Source organism: Sorex araneus, chromosome 4 (genome assembly GCF_027595985.1).
Source record: "Sorex araneus isolate mSorAra2 chromosome 4, mSorAra2.pri, whole genome shotgun sequence".
Taxonomy (NCBI): domain Eukaryota; kingdom Metazoa; phylum Chordata; class Mammalia; order Eulipotyphla; family Soricidae; genus Sorex; species Sorex araneus.
Window position 1 is genome coordinate 4,784,626 of NC_073305.1, and position 26,238 is coordinate 4,810,863.

At 49.0% G+C, this 26,238-nt stretch overlaps 1 protein-coding gene across 3 annotated transcripts in view; it reads left to right on the forward strand.

The window, feature by feature from the left end:
• The first annotated feature begins 697 nt into the window (after positions 1 to 697).
• GRM7 (glutamate metabotropic receptor 7) overlaps positions 698 to 26,238 on the forward strand; it is an 862,221-nt gene continuing 836,680 nt past the window's right edge. Inside the window, exon 1 of one of the 3 annotated variants that reach the window (XM_055136460.1) lies at positions 698 to 1,499. In XM_055136460.1, coding sequence (XP_054992435.1) covers positions 981 to 1,499 — 519 coding nt within the window. In that variant the 5' untranslated portion in view covers positions 698 to 980. The remainder of the gene's footprint in view (positions 1,500 to 26,238) is intronic. The other 2 variants (XM_055136457.1, XM_055136459.1) reach the window with 2 other exon arrangements.

The following is a 26,238-nucleotide window of genomic DNA, read 5'->3' on the forward strand; positions in this document are numbered from 1 at the left end:
TCGCGCTGGAAAGAAAACCTGTCACCGGCCCAGAAGCATCTCAGCAAACGGAGAGGCGTGAGCCTTGCACCTGTCAGCGCCAGAGTGGGGGAAAAAAAAAGTTCTCTGGCCCTGCAGAGTTCCCCCGCGGTGCCCTCCTGGCGAGGGGCGCGGGGCCAGGCCGAGCGCGGGGCTCTCCCGCAGACCCGCGGGGACTCGGGGACCGAGGCGCGGTCCCCGCCGAGCTCCGAGGACATCTCGGGCTCGGGCTCCTTGGAGTCACGGATCCGGCGCTCGCGCGCGCTCGGGGCCGTGGGTGTCGGGCCCAACGGGTACCCCGCTCGGGATCGCGCCGGGGGCTGGGGTTTCCCCGGCTCCCGCCCGCCCGCCGGACGACACCCTCCTCGGGGGGCTCCGGGGGCCGACGGCGGGGTCGGGGCCTCGGCTTCCCGCCGGCGCATCCCCCCACCCCCTCCGCAGGCTGGTGCGCGGGAGCCGGGGCTGGAGGCAGCCGGGGGTCCCCCCTGGGAACGCCACCCCCCCGCGCCAGAGCCGGGGCCCCGGGGGGTGCCCGGAGACCCCCCCGGCTCCGGCGATCCCCCGCCCACCGCCCGCACCTCCGCACGCAGCCCCTCCCTGCGTGATGATGCAAAGCGGCGGGGCGGGCGGCGCGCAGGGTGGGGAGCGCGGGCGCGGGCGCGGGCGGGCGGCGGGCGCCGGGGTGGGCGGCGGAGCGGCGGGGCCGGCGACCATTTAAAGCGATAGCGATCGGCGCCCGAGCCCAGTGCCCGGCCGGCGCCGCGCGAGCCACCAGCCCGCCGCCAGCCGGGGACCCCGCGCGGCGCGCCGGCCGCGCCAGCCCCAGAGCGCCCGGCGCCGCGGGACGCCCCCCCCCCCTCTTCCCCGTCCTCCCTCCGCATCCCTCCCCGGCAGCCCCCCGCAGCCGGCCGGCCCCCCGGGACGCCGCGGGCACCCCCCACCGCCGCCGCCGCCGGGGCAGCATGGTCCAGCTGGGGCAGCTGCTCCGCGCCCTGACTTTGATGAAGTTCCCCTGCTGCGTGCTGGAGGTGCTGCTGTGCGCGCTGGCGGCGGCGGCGCGCGGCCAGGAGATGTACGCCCCGCACTCGATCCGGATCGAGGGGGACGTCACCCTCGGGGGGCTGTTCCCCGTGCACGCCAAGGGTCCCAGCGGAGTGCCGTGCGGCGACATCAAGCGGGAGAACGGGATCCACAGGCTGGAGGCGATGCTCTACGCGCTGGACCAGATCAACAGCGATCCCAACCTGCTGCCCAACGTGACGCTGGGCGCGCGGATCCTGGACACTTGTTCCAGGGACACTTACGCGCTCGAGCAGTCGCTCACTTTCGTGCAGGCGCTCATCCAGAAGGACACCTCCGACGTGCGCTGCACCAACGGCGAGCCGCCCGTGTTCGTCAAGCCCGAGAAAGTGGTGGGAGTGATCGGGGCTTCGGGCAGCTCCGTGTCCATCATGGTAGCCAACATCCTGAGGCTCTTCCAGGTAGGCGCGCGGGGTGGGGGGAGCTCCGCGCCTCCCGCCCCGGCTCCCCCCGCGCGGGTCCCTCCGGCCCGGGCCCCCGCGCCGCCCGGCGCGCCGGAGGGGTCGCCCCCTTTGGCCCGGCGCCGGTGCCAGCCGGGCGGCGTCAGGGCGAAGGATGCTCCGCGAACCGGCTCGTCGAAGTGTGGGGTCGGGCGAGCGCCCCTAGGGTGCTGGACGCGGAACGACGGGAGGACGCCAGGGAACCGGGCATCTCCCGAGTCCCCAGCCGCCCGCTCCCGGGTGCACGAGCGCCGGGGGTGGGGCGGGTAGGGGTGGCCCAGGGGGGAGCTCCTCGGGGGACAAGCCGCCCGCCCCTGCTCCCGGGCAGCGTTTCCGAACCTGTGGCCCGCCGAGTTGCGGGGATGCCCCCGGGACCCCGGTTCCCCCCAGGTGCGGCGTCCCGGCCGGGCGCGGGCACCGTCTAAGCGGCCTTTGCAGCCGGGCGCGCAGATGAGCTCATACCAGCCTCGAACCCGGCCGCCCCTCTCCGCCGCCGTCCGCCCCGCCGCGCCCGCCCCCCGCCTCGGCCTGCGGGACGGCGCCCCCGGAGCGAGGCCCCCGTGCTCCGCGGGGTTCGGGGCGCCCGCGGCGGGCCCGCGCGGTTCTACCGCAGTGCTCGCCGCCCGCCCCGCGCCTCCGCCTCGGCCGCTGCATCGCCGGGGATGGGGTCCCCCGCGGCCCGGATGGGGGCGAGCTCGGGGGGGCTTGCGGGGGGTCCGCTTGGCCTCTGCTGCTCGTTTCCCTCCCTTTCCCCCTCTTCTTGCTCTATCGTCTCTCCTTTTTTTGGGGGGGGGGGTTTCTCCATTTCCACTTCGGCCTCCTTGCTCGCTCTCCGTGCCCCTAAGTTCTCGGGATAGTCCCCTCGTGGTGCCCCTCCCTGCCCGGGGGTACCCGGACCGCGACCATCCTTGCCACCTCCCCGTGTCCCCGCAGCCTCCAGCGCCCTGAAGCTGCCGGGTTCCCAGACTCGGCCCCGTGCCCAGCGCTCTCCCGGAGGGTGGGTTTCTGGGACGCGACTTGGTGAGATTCCTGGGGCTCCCCCTTCCGCGCCCAGGAGCGTGAAGTTTATGTTTGCGCCCGGAGGACGGGGGAGTGGGGGGCGGGGGAAAGGCTGCAGCCTGAGTTGGGGGTCTCAGTCCTCAGAGCACAGGGCTGCGAAGCCTGCAGGGCTGGGGGCAACCTTTGACCGGGGTATCCCACCCGAGGGAGGGGAGGATTGGGATGCTGTGGGAGCCTCTCCACCCCCTTCCCCTTCTCCTTCCCCTTCCCCTTCCCTTCTGTCCTGGCCCAAACCCGGACACGGAGGCAGGAGCCCAGGGCGGTCAGGGCCCTCCAGCCTCCCAGGAGGCCACTCACAGCCTTTCCCCCCATCGCTGTGCATCGCTGTGCGTGGAAGGCGCGCTCGGGGGGGTTTGCACCTTAAATGAATGCACTGTCTCCACTGGGAGCCCAGGTGCTGCAGACAGGCCTGTCCCTGTCGGAAAGCGTGGGGCGACAGGAGAGGGAGTCCCCAGGCCAAGCCCCTGTGTGCTGAGGGCTTCCAGCGGGAGCCCATTCCTGCTTTGGGGTGTGAGTTTGGATCCTTGCAAGGGAGGCTGAGGCCTTCGGTTCCTCCAGCGCCCTGGGTGGGAAGGTGAGGGGGTGGGGGGGCTGGGACCAGCGTCATTGGGAAACAACACTTGCATCTTCCTCTAATTTGCAAATTGTCTCCAGCTGCTGCTGCTGGAGTGAAGGGCTGCTGGGGAAAGGGGCCCCCCATTTTCACCTGCTTTTCTGGAACCGGGACTGGGGGCAGGGAGGGCTTTCACTTGTAGCTTAGGGCTGCAGTTTCAGTACAGTGCACTGGGGTGGGCGTCCTGGCCAGGGTGGCCACAGGCTGGGAATGGACATCTATGCATATACCCCCGCCCCCCCTTCCCCCACACACACCTTTTTTTTTTTTTTTTGGCACAGGTCTTAGAAGCTCTCCATCCAGGTCTGCACCCAGTTTCCCAGCTTCTATAAACTTACACCCTGGATGAAAAGAATAGCGGGGACCAAAGCCCTGGATCAAGGCAGAGTCCCTGTCAGGAGGGAAGGATGCAGGGAACTGTCTGGGGTGGCAGAGTTCAGCCCAATTAAGAGTGTCCTACATACAGGAAACTCCTCTCTCTGATTGAGTTCTTAGCTCCTCGGAGGCTTGCTTTTCGTGCTCCCTGTGGGTTGCCCCGGGTACCATGCCGGTCCTATTCTGTGTGTGTGGGGGTTTTTTTTTTTAATATCTTTTAAAAATATTTATGAGAACTTCCTGGGAGCCAAGCTTCAAGGTTGGAAGGAAAACTCCATGACCTAAATGGGTGGGGGTTTGTCGACGCTGGGGGGCAGGAGGGAGTAAGGAGCGAGTAATAATAGCACGGAGGCTGCTGTTTGGCTGGCAGAAAGTTCCTCTTTGAAGATAAGACCGAGCAAGGCTGACTGCTCGGATGTTGAGAGTGTCTCTGGCTGCGATTCTTGTATACCTGCTGACCGAAGGGGGGCTCAGCAAGGCCCCCAACCCCCACAGGGACACACGGAATCAGTTAACAGAAGACAGGATCACACCCAGAGGTCTCACAAATCCAGGAATTTGAGGCTAATGGAATTAGCGTGAGGCCAGCTCTCTGCCATGCAGAATTAAGTCACTTCAGCTGCCTTGCAGTACATTTCCAGCCTCAAAGAAGCATCCAGGAGGAAGTTCTGGGGATTAGTTTTGGAGCCCGTGCAAGAATACTACTCTCCTAATGCTAGAAAAAAATTAAATGAACATTAATATCGATGATGAGTAACATATTTAAAAAACAATCACAGAATGGGGCGGCTTATGGTGGAGAGCTTCTCTAATATGACGTCTAGGGGATAAATCTCCCCCTGACCACTGTTTTATAGGCTCTAAGTGAGATATATGATGGTGGGAAGGAATGGGAAGGGTTTTATTCAAGGCTTCTATGTTATTGACTGGAGAGCAAACACTCTAAGATTATAAATTACTCTTGCTACATCCTGCCTCTGAATGAACAATATTTCATGTGTCGTGACATGGCTGGAGCTATAGGTTTGGAATTGAATGGCATCTGTTTCGGGTTAGTTCCCTCAAAAGAAACAGCTTTCGGCCAGGGGGATCTGTGGTTAGCCTGACCCTTCCGGTGTGTATGACACACGCATGCAGAAAGCACGTTTGTGACTGTGCGTTCCAGCTGTTCGTGGGGGCACAGAGAGAATCCTAAACGTTGCAGGCAGCATTTTGTATAGACGTGCCTGGATGCCCCCCCCTCCCTTCCTTGTCATTGGCTGGAACCGGGTGCCTGTGACGCTGTGGTGTCACTACAGCAGGAATTCTTTTCTTTTCTTTTTTTTTTTAAGCCACTCTAACCTGCTCTTGACAGATTTCATAAATATAGGTGCCAGTGCCATTTGGAATAGTCTCTAGAACAATCTCTGCCTCCACATTCACTGTGCTTCGGGAAACCTACCTCCCAGATGGTGAGTGGGCAATTTTTAAAGGGACATTTTTGAAAAGAGCAGAGAGGGAGGGAATGCGGAGAGAGGCACGTTCTATATTTGAAGGCCCCTCCACGTGGAGTGGATGTGTACAGGCCCGCAGAGGAAGGAGTTCGGGGGCACGCTTCCCCTCGGACTGTTCCGCATCCCAGCATCACACGGTTTAGAGGAACTTGCGAATGCTTCCATTTTCACACATATGGTTGATGTCCTGGATTCAACGGGCCCGAGCCGGATTAGACAGTCTAGTCGGAATCCTCCATCAATTAGCCCTGTCATCCTAAATAAGGCACCTAATATTTCTAGCTCTTATTTTCCTCCTCTGATTAGTTTTCCTGGAAAGTCTCAGAGATGAACCTGGGGGGAAACTTGCTCTGGTTGAGAGCTCAGGGCAATGTGATCCCAGCTACCCACTTTTGAACACGGAGTGAGTCTGAGGAACTTGGAAAGGGATGTATTTTCCTCACACAGTTGGCTCAGCATCAGTCTGGTGAACCCCTGTGTTAGCCTCCTTGACCCCCTTCCTACTTCCCCAGTGAAGAATACCAGAACTGAGGTGGGGAAAATGACCCCCTCTTAGAAGGTCTGAGGACCCAAGGCCAGGAAGAACTTTGCCCAGAGGCCTGTCCTCCTTCATCGTGTAAACACACCAGGCTTTTCTCCTCAGAAACTGCCAAGTCATGGCCTCCTGCTTCCTCAGGGCCTACCGAGCTTCACCTGACTGAGCTGGGCCACGCTGGTGTTTGGTTCCGGTGGAGTGTCTGTCCTTGATCCTGCCTTTCAGGACCTCCCGGAGACTTTCTGTCAGGAAAGAGGAAAATGTCTCTTCTCTTTGGAACTCATGAACTGGGGATAGAGGCTGGGACTCCCAGGAGCCTTCTGCCTGAGAAGAAACTTTCTGTAGGCTAAAACCCTGTGGAGAGCCAGAGCTCTCCCGACTTGCATTGAGGACTCTCAAATTCAGTGCTCTGAGTAGCAGGCTGCCTTTGGTCTCTGGCACCTGGTTTCTTTTTTTTTTTTTCTTTTTGGGTCACACCCGGCGATGCACAGGGGTTACTCCTGGTTCATGCACTTAAGAATTACTCCTGGTTGGGGCCAGAGCGATAGCACAATGGGTAGGGCGTTTGCCTTGCACGCAGCTGACCCGGGTTCGATCCCCAGCATCCCATATGGTCCCCCAAGCACCGCCAGGAGTAATTCCTGAGTGCAAAGCCAGGAGTAACCCCTGAGCATCGCTGGGTGTGACCCAAAAAGCAAAAAAAAAAAAAAAAAAAAAGAATTACTCCTGGCTGTGCTCGGGGGAGCCTATGGGAAGCTGGGAATCGAACCCGGATCGAGTGCATGCAAGGCAAACGCCCCATCTGCTGTGCTATGGCTCCAGCCCCATGGCGCCTGGTTTTTGTTTGAATTTCCTTTCACTGTGTTTTTTAAGGGAGTGGCCACGGAAGGCCTCATGACCTCATCAGCTGATCTCCGCCATCAGCCTGAGGCCCCCAACTGGCGTTAAGTTTGAGCCGATCCGGCGGCTCTTCGTTTTCTTCTTCTTAGCGTGAACCCTTCCAGGCCAGGTGTGGGGTCTTCACTGCTCTGCCCCCCTCACCGGCCTCGGGAGCTGCTGCCTCAGCACTGACATCCGAGATGAGAGATCAGACCCTCCCCCCTCCGTGGAGCCCAGAGAGAGGGGGACCGCTCCTCGCGTAGACGCGCCTCTCGGCCTCCTCTGCGAAGCATCAGGGCTGTACTAGCTTCCTTGCATTCAAGCAACTCTTTTGTGCATGTCCCCAGGGCACAGAGGCATTTTCGTGGCGTAATGGAGTACAAAGTGCATTAAACTCCTGGGTCACTCCAGCCAGTGTCGGACTCACTCTCAGTCTCTCCCCCTTTCCCTTTAAATGCGTTAAATACCAGTGAGCACCTTCTCCCACAGCTGAAATGCAAACAGGACAGGGACGCTAGAGCTAGAGGACATTTATGCAACATGTAGTCAGGCCTAACGATTACTGGGCCTTATGTCATTTGGCACGGTACATTTTGTGTACTTCATAAAACAAACTAATAAAATACACAGGGGGCTGGAGCGATCGCACAGCAGGGAGGGCGTTTGCCTTGCATGCAGCAGACCCAGGTTCGATTCCCAGCATCCCATAGGGTCCCCTGAGCACCACCAGGGTAATTCCTGAGTGCAGAGCCAGGAGAAATGCCTGTGCATCGCCGGGTGTGACCCAAAATGAAAAAAATAAAATAAAAAATGAAACGCACAGGTAACTATTTACTTGAGGAAGAGTACTGAGCCAGGAAATTTAGTACGATGGCATTACATGTTTAGCAAGTAGCCCATGATCATGTATACTAGTATTAAACCTTACATTGAGTTGATTGTAAAATCAAAAGTAATATACTTGGCGCTGGAGCGATAGCACAGCGGGGAGGGCGTTTGCTTTGCACGCGGCCAACCCGGGTTCGATTCCCAGCATCCCATAGGGTCCCCTGAGCACCGCTCAGGGTCATTCCTGAGTGCAGAGCCAGGAGTGACCGCTGTGCATCGCCAGGTGTTACCCAAAAAGAAAAAAAAAGTAAATATACTTATGACATTATGTAAAACACGTACCTAGTTTTACTAGGAGTTAATACCAGCATTTGAGGCTTACTAGGAGCCACCAGCCACTTTGTCTCTGTCTAATGCCAATTAGACATACTGAGAAATACTTCGTCTCTGTCTAATGCCAATACCATTGGCACCTCGGGCCTCTGTCCAGCGGTCAGAGAATGAGAAATGCAGGTGGACGTCCAGGCCTTACGGTTGCCGGGGCAGATCTTAGTGGCCTCTGAGGTTGCCATTTCCTCAACACAGCCTCACCCCTTCCCCAACCGGGTCTCGGCCTGTCAGCACTGGAGCTGACCACTTTTAGGACAGTTAGTATCTCAACGAACAGTAGGTACCTGCAGAGTGGGCATGAGGAGGCATCTCACACAGCCCCTCGGCAGGCCTTTCCCGGGCACCTGTTATTCTGTACCTTCCTGGGTGCAGGCTCGCAAACCTTTGTATTCTAAGTCCTCAACTGTTTTGCCCGGGGAATATCGCAGCCTGGGGAATTCCTAGTTAGGGCACTTTTCCCAAATTTCGTCGGTGTTCTTAGTCCCCACTCTGGTCCTGCTGGGCCACGGGGTCATCAGCACCTTGTAGCCGAACAGGAACCCAGGGCCTGGCACTGCAGACTCTCTGTCTGTTTGGTGGCAAGAGTCTCGGTGGAAACCTAGGTTGCTCTGACACTACCCAGCTCCCTGGCTGAGGTGCAGTGCTCATTGGCCTCAAAAATGCAGAAAGGTTCGAGAGATGATAAGTTTGCTACCTGGAAACTGTTGTTTAAGATGCTTCAAAGTGCCCATTTGTATTTTCAGGGGTCGGGGGGGGGGCGGGTGGGGGCTACAACTTTATTTTAATCCTAAACCAAGATGAATTCTGTAAGTCTGCAGAACTGGAGCACACCAGTTCTTGCCTCCAAGGGGAACTGTTGGTTCTCCTTGATCCAGTACACGCCCCGTGCCAGAGATCGATAAGTGGTAGCCTTTCCCTTCACAGTAAACTGGTAAAGATGCTGCCACTTGTCCTGATTCAGTGCCCGTCATTACGGAGTGTGACGGCTCTTCCTAAACTTTATTTCATTCACTCCACTCTTTCTAAAACCTCAAGTGGCGAAATCCATCATTCAGATATATGTGCCAAGTAAGAGCCCGTGTTAGTACAATTGCTGAAAGTCAAGTTGATAGAGCACAGGAAATACATCCTAATAAATGCAACATTAATATTCGTGTGGGCTGTGGAGTGAGGGGTAGGAGACGTTTCCATCTAATGGATTATTTTGCCTCTTGCTATAAAAGTGCTGCGGCTTAATAGTTTTATAATTGGTCATTTGCCGAATTCTGCAGCTCGGGCGCTCTGCTTTCCTGGATTTGGGGGCTGCTGACTCTGTCTCGGGGTGTGTGTGTGTGTGTGTGTGTGTGTGTGTGTGTGTGTGTATGTGTGTGTGTGTGTGTGTGTGTGTGTGTGTGTGTGTGTAGGGAGAGTGGGGGGCGCAGGTTAGATTTGGGCTGTGCTTCTGCATCTGAGCTCAGGGATAACTCACGGTGATGCTTGGGGGACCATATGGGATGCCGAGGATTGGCCCCAGGTCAGCCACACGCAAGGCGAGTGCCCGACCTGCTGTGCTTTCTCTCTAGTCCCCCTTCTAGCATATTTGAGGGAAGGTGGCCCTCCCATTCCTCAGCTGTTTGTCAGCACAGTCCTTTAGGTGAAAAGGAATCCACATGTTAATGTCCTATTTAAAGACTTCATTCTGTGGGGGGGCTTGGTTGTCCTTCGAGTATTAGCCCAGGCAGACATGCTATCGAAGCAAGGACCAGAACTGATATGACGGGCAGTCGATCAATGCTGGACTCGCGTAGACTTGAATTGAAGTTTCCGTTCAGCCTGGCCTGAATCAAACAGGTACCACATTTCTCATCAATTTCCTTATCTTGGACATAGAGATCATAAAGGGATAACTTCCTGCCTGATAGTATATTTATAAGGATTGCGCAAAATATGGGGATGTTTGTACCTTAAGCTTAGCATGTAATGAATGTTAGGTAGCACTGTCATCCCATTGTTCATCGATTTGCTTGAGTGGGCACCAGTAACGTCTCCATTGTGAGACTTGTTACTGTTTTTGGCATATTGAATACGCCATGGGTAGCTTGCCAGGCTCTGCCGTGTGGGCAGGATACTCTCGGTAACTTGCTGGGCTCTCCGAGAGGGACGGAGGAATCAAACCTGGGTTGGCCACGTGCAAGGCAAATGGCCTACCCTCTGTGCTATCGCTGCAGTCCGAATGTTAGGTATATTTAAAAATTATGCTTTTCTTTAAAAAAAAATGTTTGGGTCACACCAGATGTTGCTCGAAGCTTCCCTCAGACGCAGTGCTCAGCAATCAGCCCCAGGCCCCTGACAGGGGGAGTGGCTGCTGCCCCCACTGAGCATGTTTCCAGCCCCTTATTTTCATGGATTAAAGCAAACCTGGAGGCAGCAGAGATGCTCAGAGCCAGGGACTGCGAAGTGACCCAAGTTCCCAGTCCTTTGTGACTCACTTTTCAGAGGCAAAATCTTTTTTTTTTCTTAATCACTCCCATATTTTTATTCAATTTTTTTAATTAATAGTTTATTTTTAATTAGTGAGTCAACGTGAGGGTACAGTTACAGATTTATACATTTTTGTGCTCATGTTTCTCCCTTACAAAGTTTGATAACCCATCCCTTCACCAGTGCCCGTTCTCCACCACCAGTAAACCCAACATCCCTCCCCCCTCCCCAGTCCCGTCTCCCCCCACCCCACACTGCCACTATGGCAGGGTATTCCCTTTTGTTCTCTCTTTCTGATTAGGTGTTGTGGTTTGCAATAAAGGTGTTGAGTGGCCATTGTGTTCAGTCTCTAGTCTATATTGGGCCCGCATCATCTTTCCCCCACATGACCTCTAATCACATTTTACTTGGTGTTCCCTTCTCTGAGTTGCCCAGAATGAGAGACCAGCCTCCAAGCCATGGAGACAACCTCCTGGTACTTATTTCTACTATTCTTGGGTGTTAGTCTTATAGTCTGTTATTCTATAGTCCACAGATGAGTGCAATCTTCCTATGTCTGTCTCAGAGGCAAAATCTTGAGGAAGCTATTTTTTTTTTTGGTCACACCCAGCAATGCTCAGGGTTTACTGCTGACTTTGCACTCAGGAATTACTCCTGGCAGTGCTAGGGGAACCATATGGGATGCCGGGGATCGAACCCGGGGCTGCCTCATGCAAGGCAAATGCCCTACCTGCTCTACTATCACTCCAGCCTCATTGAGGAAGCTATTTTAACTGCTAATTTCCTCATCTGTAATTTTTCCTGAGATGCTAATTTTTTTCTTAAGGACCGGAGTGATAGCACAGCAGGTAGGACGTTTGCCTTGCACACAGCCGACCCGGGTTTGATTCCTCTGTCCGTCTCAGAGAGTCCAGCAAGCTACCAAGAACATCCCACATGCTTGAGAGCCTGGCAAACTACCCGTGGCTTATTCGATATGCCAAAAAGAGTAACAACAAGTCTCACAATGGAGATGTTACTGGTGCCTGCTCGCGCAAATCGATGAATAGGATGGCAGTGATACAGCGGCTGCTTAATTTTTCTTAAGCATTTTCCATGGGTGCCTTTCTCTGTGCTTGGACCTGTTAGTGAATAAAACAGGTGAGAGCATCCCCCTCACTCCCTCCCTCCACACACAGGGGAGCAGATGGCTGATGGAAATACAGCCCCTCGCCTGATTGAGTGTTAGAAGTTGGTGAGTGCCACGGGCTAAGGGAAAGATGGGCTTGGGGAGGCGGGAGAGCTTTCACTCCAAGTGGAATCTCGTTTTATTTTTTTTTAATTTATTTTCTATTGAATCTCTGTGAGATACAGTTACAAAGTTTTCATAATTGAGTTTCAGTCATAGAGTGATCGAACACCCATCCCTCCACCAGTGCACATTTTCCACCACTAATGTCCCCAATATCCCAACCCCCACCCCACCCCACCCCACCCCCTTCCTCCATGGCAGGCACCTTCCTTTTCACTCTCTCTGTACTTTGGGGCACGGTTTGCAATAGAGACACTGAGAGGCCATCATGTTTGGTCCTTTGTCTAGTTTCAGCACACATCTCCCATCCTGAGCTATCCTTCCAACCATCATTGACTTAGTGGTCCCTTCTCTATCCCAACTGCCTTTTCTCCCAGCTCATGAGGCAGGCTTCCAACTATGCGGCAATATTCCTGACCCTTGACTCTACTGTCACTGGCTGTTAGCCTCCTACTATGTTATTTTATAGCCCACAAATGAGTGCAGCCCTTTCACGTCTGTCCCTCTCTTTCTGACTCATTTCACTTCGCACGAGACTCTGCATGTCCATGGGAGCTCATTTTAAATTGGACGGTCAGGGTGGACTTTAGAAGGGACTGTCTGTGCAGAGACATGGAGGAGCTGTTAGTGCTTTGGGGACACAGGACACTCTGAGCAGAGCACCTGAAGGCTAGGGTGCAAATATCCCTGCAGGGTGGGGCACTCTTGGGGAACGCTGTTGCCTGAGTCACAGGGACTGAAGGGATAACAGAGAGCTGGAGGCGGGGTGTGATGGGGGGGTACCAAAAAGGCCTTGGGGGCCATTGTGAGCGTTTTCTCCTTTCCGCCGAAGGGAAGTGTCCTGTGTACGGTTGTGGCAGCTGTGCGGTTGTTTGGGGGACGTGAGCACAGTCAGCTGGGAGGAGATTGTGTGGTGGCGCACCTCTCCAAGCCATGGGCCTGCCCGAGCTAGTGTCTCGGCAACAGGTGTCGAGAGAAGTGCTACAGCTGGAAGGTAGTAACAGCGTGTCCTCGCGGGGAGATGTGACAGAAGGAGGGGACAGGCCCATCTAGGCTGTGGGGACGGGGCAACTGGGAAGCTGGGGTTCCCGTCCCCTGACATGGGGAAGGCTGAGGGATTACAGAAAGGGTTTGCAGGCGGTAGGGCGGAGGTGTGCTCAGTATCTAACATGTGCGAGATACAAGTCTTGGGTTCTATCTTCTTGTTGTGTATGTGTTGAAGACATACTCGGTGGTCCGTAGCTGCTTACTTCTGGCTCTGTGCTCAGGGTTCACTCTTGGAAGTGCTTGGAGCACTGAGTTGGTGACTACTACTACTCTAAGGTTTGGACTTAGAGATATTTTAATAGGATGGAGAGATTTGGACTATGGGATATTTTTAATAAGATTCTCCCACATAGAATGATACGTGGAGGTCCATTTTGATGATGAAATGAGGTACAATCAGCAACACGTTCACATGTCATGTATTAGCTTTTAGCCTAAAATAATGCTTTGAAATGAAAAAGATCTAACACTTTGCTTTTTTAAAAGTATATCGGAGCAAAAGTGCTTCTGCAATTATGTTGGTAGCATTTGTGACAGTTATTTTAGTCAAAACAGAACTCCATTTAAATAAACATTCCAGTCCCCTCTCTTACGTTCTGATATTGTCGTTGTAATTATACATTTTTAAAGGCTGACACTAGATGTGATAGCATTTCTCTTTAATAATAATTCTGAATAATCTTGCTCAGTGGAGATAAATATAATGAGCCCCCTTGAGTAGCATATAGAAGTGCTGAAGCCACACAGTCAAAAAAAAATCCATGTGTAAGTTCTGACTTCCCCAAACCTAGTAATGACCTGGTCTTACCAGTATCATAAAGAGTGGATTAATATGTAATTTATGACATGGGTATTAGAATACTAAATTTTGACAATAAGGTTAGAGAAAGATGTTATTAATTACATTATAATGGAGAAAATACACATTTGAATTACAGCACTGGATTTATCAAAGCCTTTATTCATATCATCTGTTTTCATAATGAAACATCTATTTGCTGACCTGCATCCATATTGTCCTGTGTGATACAATGCACCATCTACTGCGGCTTCCAATATTTATTTTGGAAGAGAATATCCGAGCATGCCAGCAGAGTTCAGAGTCTGTTGTTTGGGGTCAATTGTGAGTGAATGCATGTGTATAAATATAATGTCACGCCTCATAGCTGACACTTTGAATGGGGTACACAGGAGAATTCAGGAGTTACTCTGGACTCAAGGAAAAATCACGTGCTTGTGTGACTATAATGTGGGTCTCTACTTGGAACAATTTCATCAGGAATTGTGTAATATATTCTCTTTGTAGTTACAGTGTGAAAACATGTTGGGGGAAAATTTTCACCCAGGTTTTGAGTTTCTTTGAGATATTTGCAAACCTAAACAACCTTTGTCATTTAATCAAATGTTTTCTTTTTTTTTTTTTCAAGGTGTCAGGGACGCTTTGCCAAAGAGCCACATCCCTGCCCTTCAAAGATTTTCTTCCTCATTCATGAGTTTATACTAGATGCTGGTCTAAGATGTACTTACACTAAAAATGCATGACCACATTGTCTCTGTACAGCTATAATTTCCACACTATCATTATGTAAGCTATATTTTAATTGCAATTAGAACAAATTTGATATCAACACACATCCATTTCTATGTTCAGGAGAAAGCAGCGTGTAGTAAATTTTATCAAAATATAGCATCTGACGAACTGAACAGAGGGTAATTGTGTGATTCTGGATTCTCTATAATTAAGCTCAGTGGAGTTGGCATAATAGAATTAGGCTAAAAAAAAAAGAGGCACACCGGTTCCTCTCCTACCACACCATCTTCACATCAGAGACTCTGACGTAGTGTCTCACCACACACAGTGGGGCCGAATGAGAGACATAAGCAGGGGAGACTAGGACGGAGCATGGAATGCGTCCTACCTGCAGATTTTCCAGGTGCATAAAGCTACTCATACATCCATGGACTGGAACCGCATTTTCTGGAATAGTTGAGCCCAATGCCAGCTACGTGGCCCTGTATTCTGTATTATTCATTGACATCACTGGTTGAGAAGATTATCACAAGGGTTCTATCCTCTTGTTGCGTATGTGTTGAAGATGCACCTGGTGGTCCTTAGCCGATTACTTCTGGCTCTGTGTTCAGGCTTCACTCTTGGAAGTGCTTGGAGTACCGAGTTGGTGACTACTACAGGCAAGGCAAGTGCCTTCATTCCTGCTCATGCCTGTTCTAACGCTCTACAAAGGATATCTTTTACATCAAAGTAGCATGTTTTGTGATGATTGACAGCTGCCACTCTCTGCTCATAGCTGTTGTTCTCTTGGACTTGAATAATTTTTGAACATAGAAGTGGGTTACGGGATGGGCTGATTGGAGTCTTTTATCTCCACAAGGCAGTCCGACATAATAATGGTTAGAGCGTGAGCTCTGGACATGGTCCAGATCCCTGCTTTTCTCTTTCTGACCATGTGAGGATTGGGCAGTTGACCTGTTTATTTGGGCCCCATGAGCCCTGTCTGTGAAACGATGATAATAGCATTCGATGTTCCTTGGTAAATAAAGACAATTTTCAAGGTTATCTTGCAGAGGACTTAGTATAATGCCTTGCCTTCACTCAAGGGACTGAGTGAAATATTGAAGTTTCAGAAAACAAAGCCAGCAAAGAACAACAGGCTTAATTTCTTACTTTGGTGTGGAGTAAGTCAGACAGACAGAGTCGGAACTCACTTCTCTCATGATTGACACTGGCTCCTCGTCCTTATTTCAATCTCCCTCTTTGTCTGCACTTGTAATGAATGGGTGCATGAGTAATGAATGAGTGCTTATTGCCGAAGTATCTAGTACTTTGCCTGCAAGGGCTTGGAAAATTTTAATATTGCTCACTAGTGGACGACCCAAGCCTCTTCTCTTTCTGAAATTTCTTAGAGCAGTTTGCACAGGAGTTTTCCTTCATCTTGTGTCAGCATAAAAGACAAGAGCCTAGAAAGAGGATTTCCTTCAATTAATTAATTAATTAATTAATTAATTCTTAGTACCTGGATTACTTCTGCCAGGGCTCTGGGGACCATGCAGGGTGTCAGGGGTTGAACTTGGGTTGACCACATGCAAAGCAGGCCCTTACCTACTGTCCCGCTAGCTATGGAAAAGGGATCTCCTTGCCTCCTCAAAGGGAAGCCCCTTAATTCAGCCTTTTCTTCATCGACTCATCCATCTTCTCCTCCTTTAGAGTCTCCACCCTTGCTTTTGGCTCATCTTGGCCTTTTTTGAACTCTGACATTCTACACATGACTCACTGCTCTCTTTAATGTTAATTTATGTCAGGTCAAGTATAGGGTTAACTCGTCCCTGTGAACCGTTGTTTCTATAGCATTCTATTCTGTGATTTTCTACCTACCGGACATCTGCAGAAATTGGAGTTGTGTTGAATTGGCCTCATCATCACTAGCACGTTAAACATTCTGTGGAAAATGCTTCATACAAAAGGAAAGCTGTCTAAATAAGTTTCTAGCTTTTAAAAATAGGATTATTATAGTCATTATCGAGCTTCTGGTTATTTCATTTAAATTGAGTACTTCACAGTATCGTTATTTTAACATATGATGATATACCTTGCATTTCTCTATCAAGTTACGAGGCTATATCAACCTGTAAGTCAGTTCGCTGATTATGTATTCTTACCTTTTCTCTTTAAAATCATATTATTTGATGCTGTTTGGTATGGGGATGGGTAGAAAGGTGCATTTTAGAACTACAGATTGGTTTTGAGGCCAGAGAGAGAGAGAGAGAGAGATCAGGGCTTAAGGCACTTGCCCCAGCTTGCAGCTGGCCCTAGTTCATTCCAGGTACCACCTCAGGTCCCCTGAGCACTGCTAGGAATGACCTATCTCGTGTTATAATGAGCTAAAATGACTTCATTAAGATGAATAATTAAAATACAAATAACAGCAGTTTTCCACAGACCTTCCTGTCAAAGAAGTATAATGGTCTCAAGGAAAAAGACCAGTGAACTGCACAATTTTCTGGGGAGGATTTGCATTTGTCACTGTGCTGCCGGCAGCTCTATGCCGGCAGGGTCCTGGGCTTCTTCTCCAATTGGACCAATGCAAAATCCTGGAACCTGTTTCTGCTGCACATCTCCAGGAATGTTGGAGACGAGTGGGCTCGATCCCAAATGTGCCTCAAGATCCTGCTTGAAGCAACACTGCAGGGGTCGAAACACTAACGCGTGAACGATGTGTTCCAGCCATGGAGGGAGGCAGGGAAGGAGAAAGGAGAAAAAGATCCAGGAGGAGAGGAAGGAATGAGGGGAGGAGTGAGAAAAGGAGGGAAGGAAGGGAAGGAAAAGAAAAGAGTGGAAGGAAAAGAAAAGAAGGAAAAGGAAAGAATGGGAGAAAGAAAGGATGGAAAGGAAGGAAAGAAGGAAGAGAGGGAGGGAGGGAAGGAAGGAAAGGAAAGGAGTAAAAGAGGGGAAAGGAAGGAAAGAAGGAAGAGAGGGAGGGAGGGAAGGAAGGAAAGGAAAGGAGTAAAAGAGGGTAGGACATTTGCTTTGCACGCGACTGACTGGGGTTTGATCCCTGGCATCCCATATGGTCCCCCGAGCACTGCCAGGAGTGATTCCTGAGTGCAGGGCCAGGAGTAACTCCTGAGTATCGCGGAGTGTGGCCCTAAAAGCCAGAAAAACACACCAAGACTGGGTGCAGAGTTCCTGCGTCAGCAGCCACATCGCTCTCCTCAGCCTCCATGTGGTGCTGAAATCACTGGCCCGGGAACTGCCTTGAGAAAACACCTCTGAGACTGCTTGTGGCTTCTGTGGGTCACAAGGGTGACCTCGCGGAGAGCATTCAGGGGACAAAGGGCTCTGCTCCTACCAATGCGACAGTTGAGTGACCCGAACAGGATTCTAGCAACTTTACTGGGTTTAGTTCCTCCAATCCCGTGAGCAAGGCAAGGAGGTGCTACTGAGGGACACTGTTTGACGGGGAGCCCCGGTGATGCTTATTGATCGGCCCAAGTCCTAACTTGCTGAGTCGCAGAGTAAGAATGTTAGGAAATGTGACCCAGGGCCCCCCCTGTTTGTTCATGGTTCTTAAAGAGTGGAATGAAAGGTCGTCAGCAGAGGCCCCCGGGAGAGATCGGCCGCTGAGAGGAGACGGAACAATGACTGGACTAGACGTGTGATGCTGTGGCTTTTATTTTTGTAACAGTCCTAGACTTCCCAGGAGCCAGCTCTCCCCTCAACGAGTCTGGACCGTGAGCATACCAGTCGGACTGTGGGACGGAAGCAGGAACCCATGGACAGGATCCCACATCTATTAATAGTGAGGTTGACGGCGCTCTGAGAAAGTGAGTCACTTACTTTTCACATGGACACTGAGGCTGGAGATCATCCCTACCGTGTTAACCCAGCGCCCGGGGAGCTTCCCACAGACCTGGCTTCTTTCCATGCAGTGCCTGCGTCTCCACCGTGACCCACTGCTGCAAGGTGACGGCTGAATCTCTAGTGCTCTTCCAGCCATGGAGGGAGGGAGGGAAGGAGAAAGGGAAAAAGATACAGGGGGAGAGGAAGGAATGAGGAGAGGAGTGAAAAGAGAGGGAAGGAAGGAAAGGAAAAGAAAAGAATGGGAGAAAGAAAGGACGGAATGGAAGGAAGGAAGGAAGAGAGGGAAGGAAGGAAAGGAAAAGAGGGCAAGGAAAGGAAGGAAGGAAGGAAGGAAGGAAGGAAGGAAGGAAGGAAGGAAGGGAGGGAGGGAGGGAGGGAGGGAGGGAGGGAGGGAGGGAGGGAGGGAGGGAGGAAGGAAGGAAGGAAGGAAGGAAGGAAGGAAGGAAGGAAGGAAGGAAGGAAGGGAGGGAGGGAGGGAGGGAGGGAAAGAAGGAAGGAAAGTGGGAGGGAAGGAAGGAAGGAAAGAGGGAGGGAGGGAAGGAAGGAAGGAAGGAAGGAAGGAAGGAAGGAAGGAAGGGAGGGAGGGAGGGAGGGAGGGAGGAAGGAAGGGAGGAAGGGAGGAAGGAAGGAAGGAAGGAAGGAAGGAAGGGAGGAGGGAAGGAAGGAAGGAAGGAAGGAAGGAAGGAAGGAAGGAAGGAAGGAAGGAAGGAAGGAAGGGAGGGAGGGAGGGAGGGAGGGAGGAAGGGAGGGAGGAAGGAAGGGAGGGAGGGAGGAAGGGAGGGAGGGAGGGAGGGAGGGAGGGAGGGAGGGAGGAAGGAAGGGAGGAAGGAAGGAAGGAAGGAAGGAAGGAAGGAAGGGAGGAAGGGAGGGAGGGAAGGAAGGAAGGAAGGAAGGAAGGGAGGGAGGGAGGGAGGGAGGAAGGGAGGGAGGGAGGGAGGGAGGGAGGGAGGGAGGGAGGAAGGAAGGGAGGGAGGAAGGAAGGAAGGAAGGAAGGAAGGAAGGGAGGGAAGGAAGGAAGGAAGGAAGGAAGGAAGGAAGGAAGGAAGGGAGGAAGGAAGAAAGGAAGGAAGGAAGGAAGGAAGGAAGGAAGGAAGGAAGGAAGGAAGGAAGGAAGGAAAGAAGGGAGGAAGGAAGGGAGGGAGGAAGGGAAGGAAGGGAAGGAAGGGAAGGAAGGAAAGAGGGAAGGAAGGAAGGAAAATGGAAGAAAAGGAAGAAATAAAAATCTTTCAGCAGACTTCGACTCTGAGCTCACCAGCTAGGGCTTTGCGCTGCCGTCCCCAGCCTTTAGGTTTTCCTGGTGTCCCCAGCGAGGTGGCCTCTGAGGTTAAGCAACAGGAGGCCAGTTATTGTTTATGCAGCAAGCGATGCTGCACAGATTTCCTGGTCACTGTCCCAAGCAAAGACCACTGCGCCCCCCACCCTCCTTCTGCTTCGTGCATTTTTCTTTGAAGAAGGATGGCGGAACATTACTTATCTGTAAATAGCCCTATGAAAGGGTACAATTATATAATTATACAACCCCCTAGAGAGCTGCTTTTCAAAACTCTGAAAAACTCTTCAAGGTTGAGGACATTTTGATCTTAATTTAGTAACTTAAGATAAGCAGTTGATTATCCTGGAATGACATCGTCTCTCCGCAGATGTTTGGTCAGGCTTCAGGGGAGTCTGGGGAGAGTGGACAGAGAAGTTTTACAATGCGTGTATAAGTGATGGAAGTTTCTTCTCAATAAAACTCATTAGGAACAAAAAAAAAAGGCACGCATTTCCTGTCTGCTTTTTATTTTTCTGCTCTGGATAGCTTTGCAAATTTTCCTTTCTAAAATCCCTTTGAACAAATTTGTTGCATATCATCCACCCATTTATCTTGTCTGCATTCCTTATTACGAAGCATTCTTCAGCACATCACCTCACTCCTCTGTAGAAAGCGTTTCCCTGGCCGCTTGCCCCTCCTCTCATTTCATCTCAGACAAATCTGGTATGACTTCTGAAGCTTGAAGGACTTCCCTTTGTGATTAAAAAAGTGACTGTGTAATGCTTCTGTGCATGAAAATGAAATGAAATTATCAGCACTGGAGGAAACTTTGGGTTGACTCTCCTAGTGTTTCCCTTACGGGGCTAGTACTACCTAAAACTAACAAAGAAAATGGTCATTAAACTCTAAACACACAATCTCACCTTTCCATGCTGTGGCATGGGAAAATTATTTCTCCCTCAGTAATTCAGTATGGGGTGACTGTTCTGGGGCCACTTCTACTTCCTGATGTAAGAACCTACCCTTGGTGTCATGTGGGTTCCCTTTTGTCTCCAAGGGGAAGAGGTAAGGAAATGTAACCTCCATCATCAGCTTATGACCCAACAAGTATGAACTCTCTGGGTCATTTCCAGCCACACTTTGGAAGAAAGAACCAGTAACAGACACGCCCCGTGCATTTGGAGATGAGGGCTGTACCCTTGGTTTTGTTCTAGCAACGCCTCCACAGACTGGAGGAGGGGGAGGGGGAGTTCTTGGTCAACAGCTTGTGTCTTCTGTGGAAGTGGGCCATGGTCCTCAGAAGATGCACCAAAGGCAGTAGAGTAAGCTGTGCTTGATGCATATATGTTTTCACATACATTTCACAAGTGCGATGTATAAACGAAGAGGTATAAATATATGTAAAGTAAATAAGATTGTGTGTTCAAATAGCATGCAAGTTAGAGCAATACTTTTGGTCTGAGCTAACACTGGGGGCTCAGTCTTGTAGAAGTACTATCAGTGCCTTGTTGCTCTCGTTCCCTAGCTCTGGTGATTCTGGTCCCCTTAATTCCAGTTCCTCACCACCTGGGTGGCGGATGGAGACTGTGAAAGACATTGTTTCAGAGCGTCCAATGCTTTGACAGATAATTGACCACTCAAAACCCAAATACGTTTACTGCGTCCCTCTTATCAATTCTAAATGTGAATGTTGGAAAGGAAATCGAGATGAATAAAGCTTGAATCTCTGAATTTTTCCTTTTATACAAGTGCCCTGTGCAGTGGTGCAGAGTAAATGGAAAATTAGAGGAGTCTAAACCATCTTGTTGAAGACTACGACATCTTTCATTCTAACATAATTCAAAGTCATCAAGGAAGCAACCAAAAATAAAGTATAACAAAAGGAAAGGAAAAAAAAACCTAAATATTAAAATAGGATTTCTGATAAAGCATCCAACTTTTAAGAAAATTTACTTTTTCTTTGTCTGATTTTTTGTTAAGGGATTATGACACTCAAAATTATTCATAGTTGAGTTTCAGGCATACGGCGTTCAAACACTAGTACCATCAGCAGGATCAACTTTCCTTCACCAATGTCCCCAGTTTCCCTGCTACCTCTCAGCCAGCCTCCTTGACAGGCTTAGTTTTAAGTTTTCTGGTTATAGTTTGGATCTCGTGCTTTCAGATGTGTTGGTTCTGTGGTTCAGATACACAGATACCGCACCTCTGCACGGCTGCTGCGTTGGAGACTTTACCCTGAACTGTTACTGCTTCCACCTCTTCTTTACTTCCCCCTCCGTTTTCTTCCTTCTTTATCCTTCTGACTAGATAATTTAGGGACCAGGTTCCTATAGGTCTCTCCCTTTTGATGCCTTGAATTTCACTGTCCAGTTATCCTGTATATCACAGATAAGTGATATAATTCTGTATTTATCCTTATTCTGACTTTGCTTAACCTGACATCCCTTGGTTCCATCCAAGTTTCAGTGAATTGCATGATTTCATTGTCCTTTGCTGCTGCCTGACATTCGACTGTGTGCACAACATGTGTGCACATGTACCTATGTATAGGTACACACTGTCTTAATCAACTCATATGTCCTTGGACACCTAGGTTTATTCCATAACTTAACTGTTGTTACGAGTTCTGTGATGAATAATGGTGTGCATGTCTTCTTTTGCATATACATTTTGGTATATTTTAGTTTACCCGGGCAAATACCCAGAGGTGGAATTGCTAGATGATGTGGCAGTTCCATTCTTTTATGAGAAATCCTCATGCTGATTTTTCATAAGAGTTGAACCAGATAACATTTCCACAGCACTATGAGGATTCCTTTGTTACCATATACCCACCAATACAGATTGTTCTGGCTTTGGATACGTGCTATTTTTACTGGCTTGAAATGATATCTCATTGTCTTTTTGATTTGGATTTCCCTGATAATAAATTCTGATGAGAACTTTTCATGTGTCTATTTACCATCTGTCTGTCTTTTACATAGAAGTGTCTGTTCATTACACTTTTTTCTCATTTTTATAGAGCTTTGGATTTTTGTTGTTGGCGATCTTTGTGAGTCCTTCATATACATTAGATATCAACTCTTTATCTGATGTGTTGAGTGCACATATTCAAGTGTTAGCCCATGTTTCTTTTGCTGTGCAGAAACTTTTTAATAAATTCTGTGCAGTTCCATCTGTTTATTTTTTTCTGTTTTTTCCCCTTTTTGCCAATGGGATCATATCTTGTAAACATCTTTGAGGTCCATATCTTGGAGTATTTTGTATATATTTTCCTCAGTGTACTCTATGGATTCTGGTCTGATTTGCAGGTCATTGATCTACTTTGAATTAACGTCTCTGTAAAGTGTTAGATGTGGATCTTCCTTAATTTTCTTTTTAATTTAATCACCATGAGATACATAGTTACAAAGTTGTTCATGAATGGGTTTCAGTCATACAATGTTCCCAAACCTGTCCCTTCACCAGTGTACATTTCCCACCACCAATGTCTCCAGTTACCCTCCCTCCACCCAGCTCCCCAGCCTACCTCTATGACAGACTCTGTCTCCCTCCCTTCCTCTCTCTCTCTTTCTCTTTCCCCCCACCTCTTTCTCTCCCCTTCCAGTTTTCCAAATCATTTATTGAATAGGCTGTCTTCACTCCACTTCATGTACCAGCTCCCTTGTCAGAAACTTGTTGACCAAAAATCTGGGGATTTAGTTTTGGATACTCAATTCTATCCCATTGATCAGAGAGTTATATCCTTATTCCAATATCATGCTGTTTTAAAACTTTTTTACATCATGCTGTTTTGATTATTGTATCTTTGTAGTAGAGTTTTGGTAATGAGGTAGGTCCCAATTTTTTATTTTTCATTATTCCTTTGGCTATTTGGAGTGTATTATGATTCCATACAAATTTTGTTATTGACTGTTGTAAGTCCTTGAAGAATGTCACTGAATTTGGATGGTGATTGCATTAGATCTATATGATAATTTAAGTAGGATGGTCATTTTGACAATATTAATTCTTCTAATCCATGAACATGGAATATTGTTTCATTTTCTAAGGTCATCTTCTCTTTCTTAAGTGGCTTAATATTTTTGAGATGTGAATCTCTTATGTCTTTACTTAAGTTACTTCCTAGGTACTTGATATTTTGGAACACTATTTTGAATGGAGTGGATGCTTTCATATTTTTCTCTGATAGTTCACTATTTGCATAAAGGGATGTGACAGTTTTGTGTGTCAGTTTTGTAGCTGGCTACTTTGCTGTCTTGGTTATGTTTCTAGGGGTCTTGTAGTATACCCCTTAGATCTTTGTATATTGAAATGATGTCTTCTGAACAGTGATAGTTTAACTTCTTTGATTTCTTTATATTGCCTGATGTTGGAACTTCTTATAGTGAACAAAAGTAGAGACACTGGACATATTAGCTTGCACTGATCTCAGAGGGAATGTTTTCAGTTTTTCACCTCAAACAACAATACTGGCTATGTGTTTCTGATAGATGGCCACTCCTGTCTTGAGGAAGAGTTCTACCACCCTTATTTTGTAGAGGGCCTTTGCCATGCATGGATGTTGGATCTTGTCAGAAGCTTTGTTCACATCGATTTGAGGTTATCTTTTGAGACTTTGTAAGTGGGTTCTCACAAACCACAATGCAAGCATAAAATATAATTAGCCCAAACCATACAATGATTTGGAAACATTTTAATTTAGCACTTATTATGAGTATGACTCCGGATCATCTATTGAAATCTATAGCATGATTGTTGACGGAAAAGAGCAATGCATGGTTTATTTTTCTAGACCTGGCTGTTGAACCTCCTGTCATCCATTCCCTTGCCTCACCCCTGAAAACAAGGGAGAAACATGCTTGTCATGTGTCTTTGAACATTTGTTCTCTCATTTTCTTAGAATGGAATTCTAGAACTTGAGTGAATGTTTGTCAGTTTTCCTCTCTGCTGACAAATCTTCACAGAAAGATGCTGCCTTTCTTTTCTCCCTTTACTTTAACATTCTGTGTGTCTCCTGATATGCTCACCAGTGCCAGCATTATCTAGTTTTTTATAACACATTTGTCATTCTGATGGGCTAACTATTGGACTTGCTACATCCATTGTCTTTCTTTGATTAATTATAGATTATTATGGTAATATTTGATGATAGATTGAACTTTTCAAAGGTTGGCTATTTTCAGAGGTTAGCTTTTTCTATTTCTTTGTAATTTTATAACTTGACCCATTTTCCCATGTTGATTTATTATAAAATTTCATATATAAATGTGTTTGTTCTGTTAGATTATTAAGAATGTAGTCTGTGTTTTAATTTGCTCAGTTTTATTTTTGTGTAACACTTCTCTAGTCTGTTAAAAAATCCTTAAATGAACACAGACATGAAGAAGACCATTAGTCACTCTCTTGCATTTTATAATCAAGTTATTTCCTATCAGGCACCATGGGAATATGAATTATTATTTCATGTTATGGTTGGAAAAGATCTATTCCCTTTGAAAAGGAGTCCAGACTTCATTATTCAGTAAAGGGGAATTTTCTAGGGAGGACAGGGGGTCTACAGAAGGAAAGGTTGAGAGTGGCTGCCTTAATTATAAAAAATGGCCCTTGAGGTTCTATTTCTTGCTCTCTGAGAAGCCAAATTAATTTTGGGTTTTAAATGTGACCATTATCAAGAACAGCCTGGGATAGCCTAGCAATGAGAAGTAAGGGGTTATAGAAATTGAACGGGAGGACTCTGGCTCCCCAGATTCCTAAACTTTAAACTCTGGGTCTTCTGCTGGGGAGGTTTTGACGTAACCACACCAGCTCTCGACATTACCAGGGAGTAGGAGGAGCTTGAGATGTCCAAGAGTTTCCCTTGACCCTCTCTAAAAATGAACCGAATATGCCGTGTCAGGCTTTGTGACCTACCCGTGGTCATGGATGGGAGTTCCCCGTGGCTCTCAAAATGAAGCAAAATGTCAGGACAAACCATACTGATGACAGTGTCAGTGAAGTGGCATTTGGTGCTTGAGATGGCCCAGCTTAGCTTTCTAGCGTGTCACCCGCTGGTAAATGGGCACTCATTCCACAGACCTATCCGGTAGGACAAATGGGTCTGACACTCACATTTGGAAAAACTGAAATTATATCCATTTGTCAGGGACAGTGACTGCTCGCTCTGCCACCTCCCCCCAGGGGAACTTAGTGACTTTCCCTGGAGTAAGAGGCACCCAGGACCATCCCAAAGGGAAGTTGCTTCACCCCGCTGTTAGCTCCTTGTCCCTGTGGAATTAAAGTTGATTTGCATGGTTGACAAACAAAAGATGACTATTTATAATTTCTACAATATTGTACATATCAGGGCATCCAAATTATGCTTAGGAGATCCTAGCAATATATTAGTGATGATTTTGGATATCTTGATTTGTTTCGCCATCATCTTGTTCGAGCATCCATCACCCTTTTGATGGTTCAAATAGCCTCTCTCTTCAATTCCAGGTTTGTGGTCTTGGGAAAGTCACTCGCCTGCTTGGACGCATTGTGGCTTATGGGAAATAGAAGCCTCATGTTAATGTGTTTTTTAAAAAAATGCAGAAGGAGGTGGGTAATGTGTGTAAAGTGCTGAGTCTATTGCCCATAATTGCTACTTGGTTTACTGTAGATGTTAATTTTATTTCCAAAATTGTTCTTAATATTTAGGACTTGAAAATGCACCCTGAGAGCCGGGGGCTGTGGAATTCTAATATTCCATGCCCGTCTAGCTCTTCTATTCCTAAACGACTTAAGGCAACGAAATAAATGCTGCGTGCAGCATGTCTCCAACACGATGGGGAATTAAGTGGGGGTCACTCTGCACCCCTAAGTCAGGGTGGGTTTTCATGCCAAGGGCGAGGGAGGGAAAGTTGTTATTGCTGGGCTATGGGGAAGGTGTGCAAAAGCTTCCACCGTGAGTGGACTCCGGGCTGGAAGGAGAGAAACTTTATTCTCTGCAATGTTCATGGCATAGTGTCTCTGGAGCTTCTGTTTATGTACCAGAGATTCCCACCAGATGCCCCTGCAGCTAGGAGTAAATAATGTCATCCAATCAATAAGATTTATTTAACGTTAAACATTTAC